The 18,788-nt window shown below is 42.8% G+C and overlaps 1 protein-coding gene across 1 annotated transcript in view; it reads left to right on the forward strand.

Annotated features, from left to right (window-relative positions):
• Positions 1-8,472: 8,472 nt before the first annotated feature.
• Positions 8,473-18,788, forward strand: part of ccdc92ba (coiled-coil domain containing 92Ba) — a 40,853-nt gene continuing 30,537 nt past the window's right edge. The window contains exon 1 of the mRNA XM_068009992.1: positions 8,473-8,602. Coding sequence (XP_067866093.1) covers positions 8,473-8,602 — 130 coding nt within the window. The remainder of the gene's footprint in view (positions 8,603-18,788) is intronic.

Genomic DNA, 18,788 nt, shown 5'->3' on the forward strand with positions numbered 1-18,788 from the left:
GCAGATCAAGTAAGCAGTGACACTGATATGTCTGAGCAAAGTCTTCCAGTGCCTCAACAAACAAGAGAGTGGTAAATATGGATGGGGGAAGGGGATGGGGAAAAGCTAAGTAGGAAAAGAAATGGAAGAGGAGAAATCTACCTCTGAATCCACTCATGGTAAATGCTGACGTCACCACAACACTCCATACAGAGCAAAAAGAACACCTTATTGTTTTAGCTGGAACCTGGTAATGATGCCCCTTTGAGAGGTTCCAGCAGATCTTTATCACTTCAGTAATAAAAGCTGGCACACATTATTTTTGGTTTAGGCATGAAACACTACAGGTGAAAACCCATCCTGTGATCTGGTGCACTGATCCTAGTGCTTTGCATTTTTGCAAAGTACAGCAGGCACTTAGGACCCAGGGTGATACCAGGCTTGGAGGGTTAAATTGTGAGGACAGGTTGCATAAACTTGGCTTGTTATTCCCCTTGAGTTTAGGCAATTGAGGGGTGATCTGATCGAGTTGTTTGAATGGATTTGATAGGGTAGATACACAGAAACTATCACCTCTGCGAGGGGAACAAGAACGAGGAGAAGTACAAGGCTCTGGACCAAGAGCTGGAAAATGGGAGTAGGCTGAATAACTACTTGTTGGCTGGCATGGAACACGATGGGCCAAGGGGCCTCCTTACATGTTGTCAATTTCTATGATTCTCTAATCTTAAAATTAGAGCTTGGTCATTCAGGAGGGAAATCAGGAACCACTTTTACATACTTATGGTAATAGAAATGTGGAATGCTGTCCCTCAACAGGCTGTAGATGCTGGGACAATTGGGGTTTTCAAGACTGAGATCGATAGATATTTGTTAGATAAGGGTATCAAGGGATTTGGAGCCAAGATGGGTGAACAGAGTTAAGATATAGGTCAGCCATAATCTAATTGAAGGCTCAAGGGAATGAATAGCCTACTCCTATGTTCCATTATTCCTATGACCCAAAAGGGAGACAGTGTGGGGGTATACAAATTCCAACTGAATAACTAAAGGTAAAATTCTTGACAGCATACAGAGTAACCACGACCAACCAATACTTTACTCAACCTCAGCCAGCTATTCTAGGGTGTAATCCTGCTACAAACTGTTTGGGTGGAGGCTGGAGAAGATAAAATAACCTAAAATGGTCTGAAAGGCAGACACGGCCTCTAAGACACATTATTTTGCACTGTAATCCACCCAAATTGTCAACACTGGGGAAATGTTAGGAGTGCGATCTAAATACGGTCAGAAAGAATGAGATGGACTATAACCCCAGTGTTCATTTTGAAGAGTAAGGTAGATTAAAGTAAGTTATATTTTTTAAATTGAAATGAGGAAGAAGCTGACGTCAGAAGAGGAAACTTGATGGGTTGAAACGACCCAGAATTTGATCCTTCTTCTTTAAGGAGTTGGGTCATAATATTTTATTCTTTCATTTAACTTTTAAATTAGGAATCATTCTGGGTGATATTTAAATGTCAATGTTGCTAGGTATTCCTCACTAATAATTCAAACCTTCAAGGCATTTTATGATAATTATCTAATGTGAATTTAAAATGAAAAATAATTGCCCCATTTTCATTTGCTCAAAGGTTTAATTTACAGTCCTAAATCGGAATGTGATCTGTCACTCGCTCACACACAAATCTCCAGTGTCTCAGTGCTTCACAAAGGTGACATTTTAGCCTAGGATTGTAAGGAAATGTTCACTTATACTCTCTCCTGATGGCATTTCATTCCAGCTTTGGTTAATTCGCTCATAGCTTCCCTGTGTAATCAAATCCACATCTTCCTCATCACAATATTCACTTGCAGGTCACTGGTGGTGAACTGAAAGAAAGGGTTTTCACCACTTGATGTATATAATATCCTTTGATACCAAACCGCAGATAAAGAGGGTTTTGCAAGGTTGACCGGGCTGGATCTACCTTTATCAGATCCTGATTCATCAGCAAAAAATGGTGATGTACTTAACCAATTCCATTTCCCTCACCAATTTTCTTCCTTGCCCTCCACTGCTGCAAGACATTGATCCCTTTCTAGAGTCTGGTTCCAGAGACTTTGGTCCATCTCCAGTACCTCACCCAAGTGACCATTATTCATCAGTAAATATTCACAGTGACTGATGGCAGTTTATTTAACTATGGAAGGTGGGCACCATGGCCTTACCTGATCATGACCTTATCCAATGTTCAACCACTCACCTTACAGCAGGAATCACTGGATAGTGTGAACTCTGGCTGATTTTCCCATCCCAAACACAAGGGCACTGAGGTCAATTGTATCGACTTGTTACTCATGAGATCAGTATACTGAGTCACTGAGGTATCCTAGAGTTTTTGTTTTAAAAATATACCTTCTGCTGAAACCCTCATCCATGCCTTTGTTACCTCTAGACTTGACTATTCCAATGCTTTCCTGGTCGGCCTCCCATCTTCCTTCCTACATAAACTGGGCTCATTCAAAACTCTGCTGCCTGTATCTTAAATCACACCATTCACCCATCAGCCCTGTGCTCCCTGACCTACATCGGCTCCTGCTACGGCATTGCTTCAATTTAAAAATTCTTATCCTTGTTTACAGATCCCTTTGTGGTCTCACCCCTTCCTATCTCTATAACCTCTTCCAGCCCTACGAGCCTTCAAGATCTCTGTACTCCTCCAATTTTGGCCTCTTGTGTGTCTCCAGTTTTAGATACTTCACCCATGGTGGCCAAACCTTCAGTTGACTAGGCCCTAAACTCTGGAATTCCCTCCCTAAATGTCTCCACCTCTCTCTCCTCCTTTAAGACACTCCTTAAAACCTACTTCTTTGTCCAGACTTTTGGTCATCTATCCTGATATCTCCTTATGTGTCAAATTTTGTTTATCTACATTCCTGTGACATGCCTTGGGTCATTTCACTATGTTAAAAGTGCTATATAAATGCAGGTGGTTGTTGTATGTTATAGACATTTAAATAAAGAATACATATGAACAGGAGTTAACCATTCAGTCCCTTGAACCTGCTCCATCATTCAAGTACATCATCACCACCAACTTCTCAAGGGCAATTAGTAATGATAATAAATGCTGGACTCGCCAGCAATGCCCGTATCCCATGAATGAATAACAAAAATTGTACTTCAACTTCATTTATCTGCCTAAACTCTATATCACTTGTTACCTTTTCCTGACCAAAAAACCTATTGCTCTCAGTGTTAAAATCTCCAATTGTCCCAGCCTCTACAGCCTTTTGGGGAGAGTGAATTCCACATTTCTACTATTAGATTGGACTAACGAACTAAAGCAGAAATAGTGAACAGAGTCAGCAGTTTCAGTGATAACCCTACATCATAAGGATAGTTTAAACTCAGACATCAGCAAGAAGCAACATTTTCAGCCGCAGCAATGTTAGCAGCTGTCGCCAGTACAAGTAGCAGCCTCGGGGGAGGCAAATGACCTGGAGGAGGAGGTTGAGCAGACGCAATGATACAGGACATCTCAGGAGACACAGCAGCAGGAGCAACCTGTGTCAGATTTCATTTTGTTTTGTTCAGCTTCCATTATTATCAGCTTTAGGATGTTAAATATAATTTTGAAACCAGGCTGGTTATTGAATTCAGTGCAGGGCTGTTCACAATAGACTAATATGGGCAATGATGGCCCAGCGATGGTTGGTCTTTCCGCAATTTGGGTGATAGATTCAGGGGTGGCAGTAAAACTAGCGCTGGTTTTACCATTACATTCTAAAGTTCCTATATTTAGCTCTAACGGCAGTGGGAATTGTACATTCAGACTTCTTTTCTGCTCTTAAGCTAAAATTGACATTATTTACTTTGATTTGTTCCTCAGCCCCTTTTCCCATTTTGTACCTTTTTTCAGTTTGTGCGCTTCAAAATTTTTTGTCTGTCATTTTGATTTTCTGTAGCCAGTTGCTACATAGGAAGGAACTCAGAAACATAGGTACAGAGTAGACCATTCGGCCCCTCAAACCTGTTCCGTCATTCATTCAGATCATGGCTGATCTGATCCGGGTAATGTAGAAACTCTTAATTAGTGCATATTTGTCGAATGCTGGTACTTATGCAATATAACCTCTCTTCAAGAGCTTGCTGATATTGCGTTAACATTATTTGCAATGCAGCCAATACTTTGGGTTCTTTAATGATTTATTGGAAACATATGCTAAGACCCATCAGAAAATTAGCAATATCAATTTCAAACTGGATACAAATATTGCTTCCATCTGACTTTTTTTAAAAGGGGCTGCAGTCCTTATTTTTTAACCGTACGTTATACTCTGAGTATTTATTTAGTATTACTAATAATGAGGGCTATAGATCCCACCTTTAAAGGCCTAAAATGGATGCAAAGCTGTGGACTTCAGCTCCATATATACAGCGAACAATGTATTACCGGGGACAGCCATCATTATGGCCTGTTTGGTGAGCATTGCCTGTTATCTGGATCAGACTCAGAGAATGAAGGCATGTTACAGTCCCAGAATGAGGACCTTCGCTAAAGAAACAGAGCTGTGCAGAAAGTTCAAATGCTGGCATTCGGAAGTGAAGCCAGAAAATGCTGCAAATGCATAACAGGACCATCAGCACCGTAAAAAAAGAAAAGTTGACATTTCAGGTGGAGATCTTCCATCAGAACTGTTGTGCGTTTGAGGCAGATCTGTTTTCATTTCGGAACTGTGCAATATTACCAATCCTCGGGTGATCTATTTATAACGTTATTTTTTTCACAAGTGCTTGTGCTGTCACAGAGGCAGCAGTATAAGTCAAAGGGTAGAGGTGAAAGGACAGACAAACCACATGATTTGGGATAGCAGTCCCCACTGTAAAAAAAAATAGAGTTGATATTAAATTGAAGGTAAGTGGTTCATAGAGGCACCAGGTTCAATTACTGATCTGCGCCAGGGCAGCAGAGGCAGGAAAATGGAGCTGAGGTGCTGACCAGGCTTGATCTAATTGAATGGCGGAGCAGGCCGGAGGCAGTGAATGGCCTACTCCTGTTCGTAACGTTTATATGGGAGCACTGCAATTGGTGTCAGTATCTTTGAGCTACTGAGGAGACAAAAATCAGCCAGGGATGACATTCCTAATTGTCATCCGGAGACCCATACTGGTTAATATAGAATTGGGCTCGGCTGTGGTGTGTTGAGTAATTAAAACAGTCTGCCAAAAAAACCTCACCATTAAGGGCCACATGTGGGGAATGGTTATGGGGGTGATGTACTAGACGGCGATGTCGGCACAGGAGTAGAGGAAATTGGGGAAAAGGGGGCACAGGGAAAAAGAAGATTAAGGAATTAGAGTGGCTACGTAAAGGCTGGGACACATTCTTCTTAATGTTAAAAGTTCGTAGGTTTCTTTTTAGAAAGGTGTTCATTTCTTTCTTTCCTGTGGAAATTGTAAAAAAAAAAGCAGATAGACACCCTGATTCCAGGCTCCTGCTTGTACTGCTCTACAACCGGCCCCACCAGGAACTGTGCAAGAACACCCTCGGGTAACTTAACTTTCATTTGGGGGAATGACCAGCCTTGCCTGATATTTCTTTGAACTGGCACAGCAGAAACTTGGACTACTGGAAATGGTGCCACCCCCTCCCACTCCACGGCACTGCCAATATAATGGCACTACACTTCCTTGACAGTCTTGATTGTATTTTGTTTTTGACCTCTCAGTGAGACATTTTACTCATAATATAGCATTGCATTCAGCATCAGTAATAGTGGGCCCCATAATCGGAGCCCCGCATGATCAGTTCCTTGCAATTCTCCAACTCCATGTGCATCCAGGGATGCATGTTACTGGCATCACAGTTTCGTACTTGGTGTTACACCTCTTATTCCAAGTAATCGATTGTAACAGTATTTTTAATCCACTACACTGGGTAAAATATTCCACCTGGGATCATGCTTTAACCAAGAAAGCTTTTTTATAATGGTTAGTCAGGAAATAGAAATAAATCTAATTAGCACTGCTTGTGCACTGAAAAGTAACATTATAAGCAGCATTGATTCACATCACTGCCGTTTTTCATGAAAAACACTCGATTATACATCCATGAATTTTTTTGTAAAATCATACCACTTTCCTCCTTAAAGATCAGGTTAGCTACTTGGAAATTATGGGCATTTTACAAAAACTATATTGTGCAGAATCAGTGAGAACAAAAGTGTGCACCATTAGTATCAAGCTGTATCAGACCCTAGTGGCTAAGTTGGTAAATGCCAATGGAGAACTGAGCCACGTCAACCTAACAGTGTGCCAGGTTCAATTGTTTCAGCCAGGATGACACTTGGAATGCTACAATTGACCTTGGTGATTCCCCCCCACCGAAACAGCCTCTCCCGATCATTATCAATGTCTGCTGACAAGTGCGCGCATGGTTGATGAGCTGAAGACAAGAATAGGCCCTTGGATAAAAACAGAAAATGCAGGAAATACTCAGCATGTCTGGCAGCATCTGTGGAGAGAGAAACAGGGTTAATGTTTCAGTTCTGATGAAAGGTCATTGACCTGAAACGTTAACTCTGTTTCTCTGTCTACAGATGCTGCCAGACCTGCTGCGCATATCCAGCATTTTCTGTTTTTATTTAAGATTTCCAGCATCTGCAGTATTTTGCTTTTGTATCGGCCCTTTGAGTTGCTCTCAGAGAATCATACAGGACAAAAGGAGGGCATTCGGACTATCGGGTCTGTGTCAGCTCTTTGAAAGAGCTAATAATTAGGTTCACTCCCACTCTGCTTTCCCCGTGGCACTGAAATTTCTCCTTAGATGCTACACTTGTGGAGAAAGAGCAGTGAGGTTCAGTTGGGCAAAGTACTGGGTGCTTATGGAATCTTACTGGAGTATTATGCAGTCCCTTTGGGGGAGAACATAATAATAACCATTTGTTTTTGCTATGCCACAATTGCACAGATTTGGGAGCCCAGAATACCATTGAATGCACTGGGTCAGAACATTTCTGAAAATGGGTACCCAGCTCACGACCTGAAAATAAAAATAGAACTTTGCAGATAGGTGGTTGGAAACACATTTCACTGTGTCACGTTTATCACCAAAATCTTGCCCGTTTTAAAATAGTAGTCATGTTCATTCTGAGTGGGCATGCACTGCTGAGGAAAAGCCTTTCACAGAGAATGGAGGGATTTTTATTTGAAATGTGAAGGGTTAAAACTCAGGACGTAGTAAAAATTGTTAATAGATTTCTGATAGAGATCCCATAGGGTAGTAAGTGAGATTTTGATTCTTGGCAGCCAATTAAATGCGACAGATTAAATTATGAGGGCAGGTTGCAAGCACTAATCTTGCATTCCCATGAGTATAGATCAATGATCTATTGAGGTGTCTAAGGTGATGAAAGGAGTTGGATAGTGTACATAGAGAGAAACTATTTCCTCTGATGAGGGGAAACCCAGAACAAGGGTTCATTACCTTAAAATTAGAGCTAGGCCATTCATGGGTGATGTCAGGAAGCACAATGGGTAATGGAAATCTGGAACTCTCTACCACCACAAAAAGCTGTAGAGGCTGGGGCTCATTGGAAAATTTCAAAACTGAGATTGACAGATTTTTGCTAGGCAAGAGTATTAAGGGATGTGGAACCATATTGAGAATGTGGAGTTAAGACACAGATCAGCCAAGATCTAATTGAATGGTAGAACAGGCTCGAGGGGCTGAATGGCCTGCTCCTATTGGGTTAAGAAAAATAGCAAAATATTGGAACTGCACAGCTGGCCAGTTAGCATCTGAAGGAGTCTTCCATCATCAGAACTGGTTGGATGAGGCCTGAGAAGGTCCTTTCTGGGACTGACCAAACCAAAGAGGCAAGGGGAAGATAACAGATAGAGCTGAAGAGATCAAAACCCTTTAGTATTATACAAGTTACCAGAGATAACTGTCAAGGCAGAGATAAGTAACACTTGCCATAATTAATAATATCACAATCAGAGCGAATGTTACTTATTTCTGCATTGACGGTGCTTCTGGCAAGGCCATTTATATTTTGCTGTTCCTATGAAATAAATAACATTTATAAAGGAATAAGTCTTGTTTTTGAATGCAAAGGACATTATGATTAAATGTGCATTGTCTTGTTAGAAAATATCGTTTTGGAGATGCCATAATTTATCATTTTAAAATCAGAGCACTTTCAAAATGATATTTTGTAAACAGGCATCTGCACAATGAAGCATTATTTAATTCGCAGCGTCCTTTGAAGTCAAAAAGAATTGTTCTTTTGTAAATGTTGTTTGCTGCATGGGAACAGCAAGAATGCTGCACTGGAGCTCAGTGGGTTGAAGATGCTGATTCATTTTATTGTGCAACAACAGAGGGGGAGGATTTATTGCAGTGTCCTTTGGGTCTCTGAATGTGTGACTTTGCTCCACATTATTGTCTTCCCTGATCATTAATCTGTGCTTTCCTCCAGGCTCAGACTGTTTACTTGGTCACCATGGAGACCTCATCTCTGGAGCGGCAGCTGCAGAGTGTTCAGCGAAACATCGCCTTCTTAAAGGGGGAGCACATGGACTTGCTTCACGGGCTGCACATGGAGATCCTGCAACTGCAGAAACGCTGCACCGGTGAGTCTCTGTCGCAGTCCTCAAACAAGGGAGGGAAAAGGATTACCAGTTTTTTGGACAAGTCCAAAACGAGATGGGGCAGTAAGGGTGCAAAATCGTGGCTTTGAATTCTAAGTTTGGCTTTGCTGCTGAAGCCAAGAGCAGGACAGCTCTATCAGAGGCTGTCTCATTTTAAAATGACTGGCTGATCTCCCGTGGCATTGCTCACGAGTAGTCTGGAGCACAGGACAGGTTATCTGAAGGTCAGAAAAACCAAAGCAGGAAATAACTGGCTGCGTCCAGACCACAGACTTTGCTTTAAGAATGTTCAGTTGTGATTTGCTAGTGTCTAACACCGTGTTGGATGGATGTGTTTATTTCTACCAATAGCGATTATAAATGTCCTTTGAAATTCACATCTCTAAATCTCTTTTTATTTGTTCGTGGGATGTAGGTGTTGCTGGCAAGGCCAGCATTTATTGCCCAAACCCTTGAGAAGGTGGTGAGTCACCTTCTTCAACCATCTATGTGGTGTAGGTATATCCACAGTGCTGTTAGGGAGGGAGTTCCAGGATCTTGACCCAGTGATAGTGAAGGAATGGCGATATAGTTCCAGGTCAGGATGATGTGTAAGTTGGAGGGGAACTTGCATGTTTCTATCACCTGCTGCCCTTGTCCATCTAGGTGGTAGAAGTGGTGGGTTTGGAAGATGCTGTCTAGATAAAGCCAAGCTTTTGGTTTTGAGAGCCACGGCAGTGTTGGCATTTTCATGGGAAGTATATAAGTTACAATACCATGTACTGTTGAGTTTTGGTGCCTTTGTTGGGCTCTCCCTGTTGTATTAGTGTCACTCTAGGATCATTTCCTTCCATTTTCCTGTCCAGTTGAAGAAGGAGCTGTTCACTATCATTGAGGAAGGAACCATCATTTGTGTTCCCCATCCCCCACAGCTGTACCATAATAGACACAGTCACTTACCCAAATAGCTTTCTCAGTAAAATTGCTGAAACAGATCCAGTTATCCCACAGCACTGTAATACACCAAGTCCACTGACAACTGTGCTCATCCTTTAGTTTCTAACTTCAGATAGTCTTTAGTCTATTGCTGACGGGTGTCAGGAGCTTGGTCTGAGGATGGATGGGAGGCTGAGGCCGATGTTAATGTCAAATTTAACAGGGAATCATCAAATAAAACTTCTCACAGATGAGTTGAAGCTCTCTGGAGAAACTTGACATTTTCAGCCTTGCCAGGAGGTGACTGAGAGGTGATCTTATAGAGGTTTTGTAAAAGGGAACTGATTTTTAAATTATGAGAGTAGGACAAGTGGACACAGGTTCGAACTTATAAAAGGCAAGTTTAGGACCGAGATCAGGAAATGTTTTACTTGTGGAATGGAATTCTGCTTACAGCAGTGGAGGCAAAATCTCTGGAGTCATTTATGAACCAATTGAATGCTGCAATGGAGAGGGAGGTCCTTCTGGATGGAGCACAGGAGCAGGAGTAGGCCATTTAGCCCCTCGAACCAGTACTGCCATTCAATAAGATCATGGTTGATCTGTGACACTATACCCATCTTTGCCCCATATCCCTTAATACCTTTGGTTAACAAATTCCGTCAATCTTATGTTTAAAATTAACAATTGATCTCGCGTCAATTACTGTTTGTGGAAGGGAAGTTGAAACTTCTATCACCCTTTGTGTGTGAAAATATTTCCTAACTTCACCCCTAAGATATCTGATAAAAAAGGTCCCAGACTCCCCAACCAGCAGAAATAGTTTCTATCTTTTTGTCTAGCTAGCCTATCAGTTCCCCTTAATATGTTGAAAACTTTGATCAAATCACCCCTTAGTCATCTAAATTCCAGGGCACACTCTACCCTAATTTGTGTAATAAAATCAGAAAATGCTGGAAATCAGACTCAACAGGTCTGGCAGTATCTGTAAAGAGTTAAACAGAATTAACGTTTCACGTCGGTGACCCGTCCTCAGAAGTTTACATAATCTCTCCTTGTAATTTAACCCTTCAAGTCCAGATATCACTCTGGTAAATCTGTGCTGCACTGGTTGGATGGGCTGAATGGCCTTCCTCATCCACAATCATCCTGTAATTTTTCAGATGCTGACTGACCCATTATAAGCTTTCAGCTGTTTTTTAATTTAAACTTCCATCATGTTTGTTTCATAGCTGCAGTGACTTGTGAACCATTTAAGAGTTTAGTGGAACAGATCTAATATAGGGTTCCCATTCAAAACATTAACCTGTATTTCTCCTTTAAACGCTGACTAATTCTGCGTGCATTTCCAGCATTTGCCATTTTCATTCTAGATTACCAGCATTTCTGTTACATTCTCATCTAGATTTAGCATTTTATTGTGTCATATCCAAAACAAAAATTAGCCTTTGGACCTGATTTACAACATGCACTGGATAAAAACTGTTCCGTGCTTTGTTTTATTCCTTCGGGGGATATGGTTATCGCTGGCTAGGCCAGCATTTATTGCCCATCTCTAATTGCCCTTGAGAAGGTGGTAGTGAGCCGTCTTCTTGAACTGCTGCAGTCCTTGGGGTGTAGGTACACCAACAGTGCTGTTAGGAGGGGTTTCCTCATCTTGAAGTGGGCAACATCACACAGGCTCTGACTATCTCCTGATAAGCACTGTGTCTAACTTAAACACTATTAATCTGATCTAGCCTTGCACTCAGAGCATTTATAGCTGTGCAGAAACTTTTTTTCTATTATGATCTCATCCAGCTCGCTGACACTTCATCCCTGCTGAAACTCGATCATTAAAGAGCAGGGGAAGAGGAGACTGTCTGTCTGATTCAGCTGCCATTAGTCAACTGCATTGATCCTCAACCTCTTTGCAGTGGGTCACTGATGATTGCTGGAACCAAATTAACTGTGCTTGGTAGGAAAGCCTGTGGCAGGCCTGAAATGTGGTTAGCTCATCGAAAAATGATAACCGCCCACAAAAATCAAGGAGGGATCAGGCAGTTTGTTTTAGGTCCAGCTCCAATACCATGGATATCGAGGCTGAGACATGGATTTGTTATTTATTAAAGGGAAGGAAGCAAAGAGAGGTGACAAAGGGGGACCAAATCACAATGGATATAGCAGGCCAGGAAGGTATTGAACAGGTTGTGGCAGGGTCTATGCTGGGACACTTCCTGCTCCTGCCACAGACAAATGACCTGGAAGGAATCCTAGTCAGTGTAGAGTCATTAAGTTTGTCAGAAGCACGGAGAAGGGAGGAATAATGTAGACTGGGAGGAGGCAGCCAAGATCTCATGAGGAGTACTCCACAGAGGTTGTGACTGGGCTGACCAGTGGCAAATGAAGCTCAATGTGAACAAGTGCAAGATACTAGATATGTGAAGAAATAATGAGGTACAGCTACTGCATATGTAGAATTGGGGAGTTCCAAACAGGAAATTGAACGGGATCCGTGATGACAGCTGAATTCATGGGATCAATATGTGACAGTAAAGTGAAAAAAATCGGATGTTAAGTTTTGCTGCCAAATCAGTTGAATTCAAATTTCCAGAGTCCTGCTGAACTGGCACCTCTGTACAAGCAGAACTGGAGTACTGCATACATTTCTAGTCACCATTATATAAGGTGGATATCTGAGCCCTAGAGACAATGCAGAAGACATAGATAAGGCTGACCTCCAGGTTTGGAGCTCTTCAGGTTTGAAACCAAGACGTTCCAACGTGACTTTAAAGAGATAATTGGGAGCGAGAAAGCAAATGCAAAACAAGACTTTAAGCTGTGCCAGGGCAGCAAGACAAGAGGGAGCAAGTTCAGCACAAATTCAGTGAAAAGCAAACTGCATACAGACGTCAGCAACTGTAATCAACAGCTGGGACACAGTGTCAACAAGGGGAGTTGAGGCCAGGGCTCATTTAAGGATCAGGAGATGCTGAAACGGGGAGATGGTAGACAATAACAACAACTTGCATTTATATAGCACCTTTCATTTAGTAAACCATTCTAAGGCGCTTCACAGGAGCACATCAGACATAATTTGACACCGACCCACAAACGGAGATATTAGGTCAGATGACCAAAAGCTTGGTCGGTGTGGTGGGTTTTAAGGAGTATCTTAATAGGAAGAGAAAGAGGTGGAGAGGATTAGGGAGGGAATTCCAGAACTTAGGGCCTCAGCAACTGAAGGCGCAGCCACCAATAGTGGAGCAATTAATATCAGGGATGCTCAAGAGGCCAGAACTCGAGGACTGCAGAGATCTTGGAGGGTTATAGGGCTGGAGGAGGTTACAGAGGTGGGGAATGGTGAGGCCATGGAGGGATTGAAAAATAAGGATGAGAATTTTAAAATCAATGCATTGCTTCACCGGGAGCCAATGTAGGTCAGCGAGCTGGGGGTGGTGGGGGTGGGGGGGTGGGGGGGGGGGTGGGGGGTGTGGGTGTGATAGGTGAATGCGATGTGGTGTGTGTTAGGACACAGGCAGAAGAATTTTGGATGCTTAAGTTTATGGCAGGTGGAAAATGAGAGGCCGGTCTGGAATACATTAGAATAGTCGAGGTAACAAAGCTATGGATGAGGGCTTCAGCAGGCGATGAGCTGAGGCAGTGGCAGAGTTGGGCACTTTTACAGAGGTGGAAATAGGCCACGTTGATGATGACGCGGATATGTGATCAGAAGCTCATCTTAGGGTCAAAAACGACACCGAGAATGCAAGCAGACTGTTTGGCCTGAGATATTTGGCAGGGAGAGGAATGAAGTCGGTGGCTAGTGAATAGAGTTTGTGGTGAGGCCCAAAGAGAATGGCTTTGGTCTTCCCAAGATTTAGTTGGGGGAAATTTCTGCTCATCCAGTACAAGCAATTTAAAGACAGTTGAGGGGTCATGAGAGGCGGTGATGAGGTAGAGTTGGATGTCATCAGCATATATGTGGAACCTGACATGTTTTTGGATGATGTTGACAAGTGACAGCACGTAGATGAGAAACAGGAAAAGCCAAGGATAAATGCATGGCAGACACCAGAGGTAATGGTGTTATTCTGTAAGGATAGGCCAAATGGGCCGAATGGTCTTTCTCATCCAGGACTACCTTGTGACGATAGCTCAGCCAGCATCAAGTCACATCCATAATATCAAATTACTGGCAACCAGAATGGCTCCCGAATAATCTATGGTGGTAGTCAGTAATCATTTATAAGCAATTTATAAAGCTGGGCATTGGAAGTGCTTCTTAATTTTCTCCCCTAGCAGCATTCAGGGGAGTCGGCCTGCGTATTTGAATGCGTGACCAATAAAAGCCCAAGTCCCTGACAGCGGAGAGTTTTCTGCAACCTTCAGTTTAACTACAGAGGGTGCAAGGAGAGATCAATATTATTCCTCACACTATGAAGAAACAGATTCTCACTTTAACCTTCATTTATTGCACAGCAGTCTGAATTTCCATCTGAATGGGCCACATTATTATCCAAGTTACAGTGTACAGAGCAGGGAGACCCAGAACACTAGTGCAAACGAAAAGGTGACAGTTTGAGCCTTGTCCTACTGCCAAAAGGCTGACTTAGGAGGGGGGAGGGGGGCGGTGGTCAGGCAACTTTTTATGTGAAGAATGATCAACACTTCGAATGGATGTTCTGCTAAGGTAGTAGAGAGAAAAGTCTTAACCGTTTAGCGAAGTGACTGGATGCTTTTATTGGAGACAAGAGGATTGTAGTTGACTGGAGCTGAATGGATAACCTTCCACATCCATATTTGGTTTGTAATTGAGGTTTCCTGTTGTAAATAGCTGTTTGTAAAACAAACGGTCAACAGTAAAAGTTTTCTTACGACATTTTACGACAGCGCAACATAAATGCAGTAGTGTAGAGATATGGGGGCCATGGTTTTCCATTTCTGCACTCAAGCAGCCAGTCATTTTCCAACCATTCACTTTAATGGGTTGGTGGGTGCAGGAACAGAAAACCTGCCAGACATGGCACGTGCTCGTGACTCATTAGCACCTTGTTCACAGGTTGTCGTGATTTTTAAACCTGGGACAAGAGGGAGACCAGGTAGTATATGTGTGATGCAACCAGGCATCACCAGAATGGTCATTTTCATTACAGGGGAGTTCTCCCTGATGTCCTGGCCAATATTTATCCCTCAGTTAACATCACTAATAGCAGATTATCTGGTCATTGTCACCTTGTTGCTTGTGGGATCATGCTGTGTGCAAATTGGCTGTTGCATTTCCTACATTACAAGAATGACTACACTTCAAAAGTACTTTAAGAGCTGTAAAGTGCTTTGGGATATCCTGAGGTTGTGAACAGTGCTATATAAATGTAAGCCTTTCTTTTATGTGGGGCTTAAATTGTGGGTTGAGGAATAAAGTCTCAGACAATGAGAGAATGGCCACAATTCAGAAAAATATTTGTATTTTTACTCATTCCATACTTACATATCTTTTCTCTCTGAGGCAGAGTGGGGTAAGGCTGGGGGAGAACAGAAAAATCATCCCCCAAAAAAAGGCAGAGGAAGAGGGTCACCTACTTTGTGAGTCATTAGCATCAGTTCCTTGTCCAGAATTGTCAATGTGTAGCCTTCCTGGAAGAGAGCAGTAACTTCTTCCTGCATCTGGCCTAGACCATGAGGACTGACCTTTCGATCCTGCAGGGCAACTTCAGCAGGTTTTAAAGATCTGCTCTGACCATCCCATTGATTGTATGCAATAATCTTCTATAATCTAATGAACTTGGACTTTGCTAAATAAGAAAAATACATGCATTCAAGCAAAGATGGCACTGAATTTCTATCTTTGCCCTTCTGGTCCCTCAGCTACAACTTGTAATGCAAATTGTTCCTAAAACTAAGCTCACTCAGCACCACTTTCCCAGGAAGATGACATTTCTCCTTTAATGTTTTAAAATGTTTACCTCAGTGTTAATAAATGTTTCTTGGCAACAATCGGAGCTGTTTTATTTAGGGCTTTACAACTAATATGATGGTCTTGTTGCCCAGACAATTATCAACTCCTCTACAGCAGTGCCAACCTAGTATTTTGTTTAAACCTCACATTTTTTCCACCAACTTCCTTCCCGCTTGAGTGTGTTGACTGGATTGCTGATTCCACAGGTTTCCCACAGATATCTGACTCAAGTGTGAGCTGAGGTGATGAGGAGCAGCGACCTATTCAACTGCAGGGGGCATCGCACCTCAATCCCATCCAGTCCTCACCAGTTGAATACTTGAGATCCCTGCTGCCATGCCGAATGAGATCAGCTAATTCGGCACAAACTGGAACTGTCGTGGTCTGTACTGAACAGACACCCGTGGCCTAAACAGCTGATCCATCAGCAGGACACTGGCAAAATTGAAGCACGTCGACAGAAAAAGCACTCCGAAGCCCAACGTCAAATACAATGGGACAATTGATGGTAAAAAAGCTGCTCTTGCTGAGGAATGAGAAAAGTTACACAACCTGTTTTAAGGCCAAATGTGTTGCCATACCTGGCAAACAGGAGGTGTTTAAAATGTTAAAATGACTCAATAGGATAGATACCGAGAAATGATTTCTGCTGGTGGAGGGGGTGGGGAGGGGAATCAAGAATGAGGAGACGTAATCTTAAAATTAGATCCAGGCATTTCTGGAGCAAAATCAGAAACCACGTTTTCATACACAAAGTGCAGAAGAAGTCTGGAATTCTCCCCCGAAATGCTGAGGATGTGAGGACAATTGGGCCATTCAAGAATGAGATTGAACGATTTTTATTAGGTAAGGATATCAAGGAAACTAGAGCAACGGCAGATAAATGGAGTTGGGGTGCAGATCAACCTTGATCTAATTGAATGGGGGATCAGGCTCAATGGCCTACCCATAACCAATGGGTCAGCATCTGAATGGCCTACTCCTAATGCGAAATGAGGCATTATTACCATAAAGTGAACGACAGGAAAAGTTACCAAATCTAACAGCTTTGAACAGCCTAACCCTTTGCCAGCATCAAGTGAACAGTCCTGCTCATGTCATAGTCATAGAGTCATAAAGCATAGAAACAGGCCCTTCGGCCCATCGTGTCTGTGCCAGTCATCAAGCACCTAACTGTTCTAGTCCCATTTTCCAGCACTTGGCCCCTAGCCTTGTATGCTGTGGCGTTTCAAGTGCTCATCTAAATACTTCTTAAATGTTGTGAGGGTTCCTGCCGCTACCACCTCTTCAGGTAGTGTGTTCCAGATTCCAACCACCCTCTGGGTGAAAAAAATCTCCCTCAAATCCCCTCTAAGCCTCCTGTCCCTTACCTTAAATCTATGCCCCCTGGTGATTGACACCTCCACTTAGGGAATAAGTTTCTTCCTATCTAACCTATCAATGCCCCTCATAATTTTGTATACCTCAATCAGGTCCCCCCTCAGCCTTCTCTGCTCTAAGGAAAACAACCCTAGCCTTTTCAGTCTCTCTTCATAGCTGAAATGCTCCAGCCCAGGCAACATCCTGGTGAATCTCCTCTGCACCCTCTCCAGTGCAATCACATCCTTCCTATAGTGTGGTGCCCAGAACTGTACACAGTACTCCAGCTGTGGTTTAACTAGCGTGTTATATAGCTCCATCATAACCTCCCTGCTCTTATAGTCTATGCCTCGGCTAATAAAGGCAAGTATTCCATATGCCTTCCTAACCACCTTATTTACCTGTGCTGCTGTCTTCAGTGATCTATGGACAAGTACACCAAGGTCCCTCTGACTCTCTGTACTTCCTAGGATCCTACCATCCATTGTATATTCCCTTGCCTTGTTAGTCCTCCTAAAGTGCATCACCACACACTTCTCAGGATTAAATTCCATTTGCCACTGCTCCGCCCATCTTACCAGCCCATCTATATCGTCCTGTAATCTAAGGCTTTCCTCCTCACTATTTACGACACCACCAATTTTCTTGTCATCTGCAAACTTACTGATCATACCTCCTATATTCACATCTACATTATTAATGTACACTACAAACAGTAAGGGTCTCAGCACCGATCCCTGCGGTACACCACTGGTCACAGGCTTCCACTTGCAAAAACAACCCTCGACCATCACCCTCTGCCTCCTGCCACCAAGCCAATTTTGGATCCAATTTGCCAAATTGCCCTGGATCCCATGGGCTCCTACCTTCTTAACCAATCTCCCATGCGGGACCTTATCAAAAGCTTTACTGAAGTCCATGTAGACTACATCAATTGCCTTACCCTCATCTACATATCTAGTCACCTCTTTGAAAAATTCAATCAAGTTTGTTAGACACGATCTCCTTCTGACAAAGCCATGCTGACTATCCCACATTAATCCCTGCCTCTCCAAGTGGAGATTAATCCTGTCCCTCAGAATTTTTTCCAATAGTTTCCCAACCACTGATGTTAGACTCACTGGCCTGTAATTCCCTTGTTTATCCCTGCTACCCTACTTGAATAATGGTACCACATTTGCTGTCCTCCAATCCTCTGGTATCACTCCTGTGGCTTTGAGAAGATTTGAAAATTTGTGTCAGAGCCCCTGCTATCTCCTCCCTTGCCTTGCAGATCCGCCCCGGGTCACTTCAGTGCTACTGTTGGTGAACAGTGCTGGATATATTCTCCTCAAGAGTAATCTGGTTCAGACTTTCCCACTTTGTCTCAAAAATCTGAATAAAGTCGATGCTGGGGTGCAATTGCTAAACCAAACACTGCACGGTTGTTGCAGACGCTTTGCAGGTGAGAACATCACTCGAGGCACAATGTTAATGAATTAATGCAGCTATTATGTAGATAGTTGTGAAGGGTGCAGCAGTCACGTGAGTTTCTAACAGAACCAAAGCAAACTTCTCTCCTGGCCGTTAGACCCAGCAGGAAAGGTCAAGACTATTTCCGCAATAGGTGGAAGTGACCCAAAATCAAGCTTAGTACCTGAGTGCCAGCCATAGCTCAGTGGTAACAATCTCACCTCTGAGTTAGGCAATTGTAAGTTTAAGCCCCATTCCAGAAACTTGAGCACAAAATCTAGGTTGGTACTTCAGTACAGTAATAACAGAGTGCTGTGCTGTCTGTTGGATGAGATATTAAATCGAGGCCCGTCTTGGGTAGATGTAAAATATTCCATGATAATTTTCAAAGAAGAGTATTCTTCTGCTGTCCTGGCCAACATTTAGTGGGAGCTTTCTGTGCACAAATTGGCTGCCGTGTTTTCTACATTACATCAACGACTGCACTTCGAAAGTAGTTAATTG

This window comes from Heterodontus francisci, chromosome 30 (assembly GCF_036365525.1).
Source record: "Heterodontus francisci isolate sHetFra1 chromosome 30, sHetFra1.hap1, whole genome shotgun sequence".
NCBI lineage: Eukaryota > Metazoa > Chordata > Chondrichthyes > Heterodontiformes > Heterodontidae > Heterodontus > Heterodontus francisci.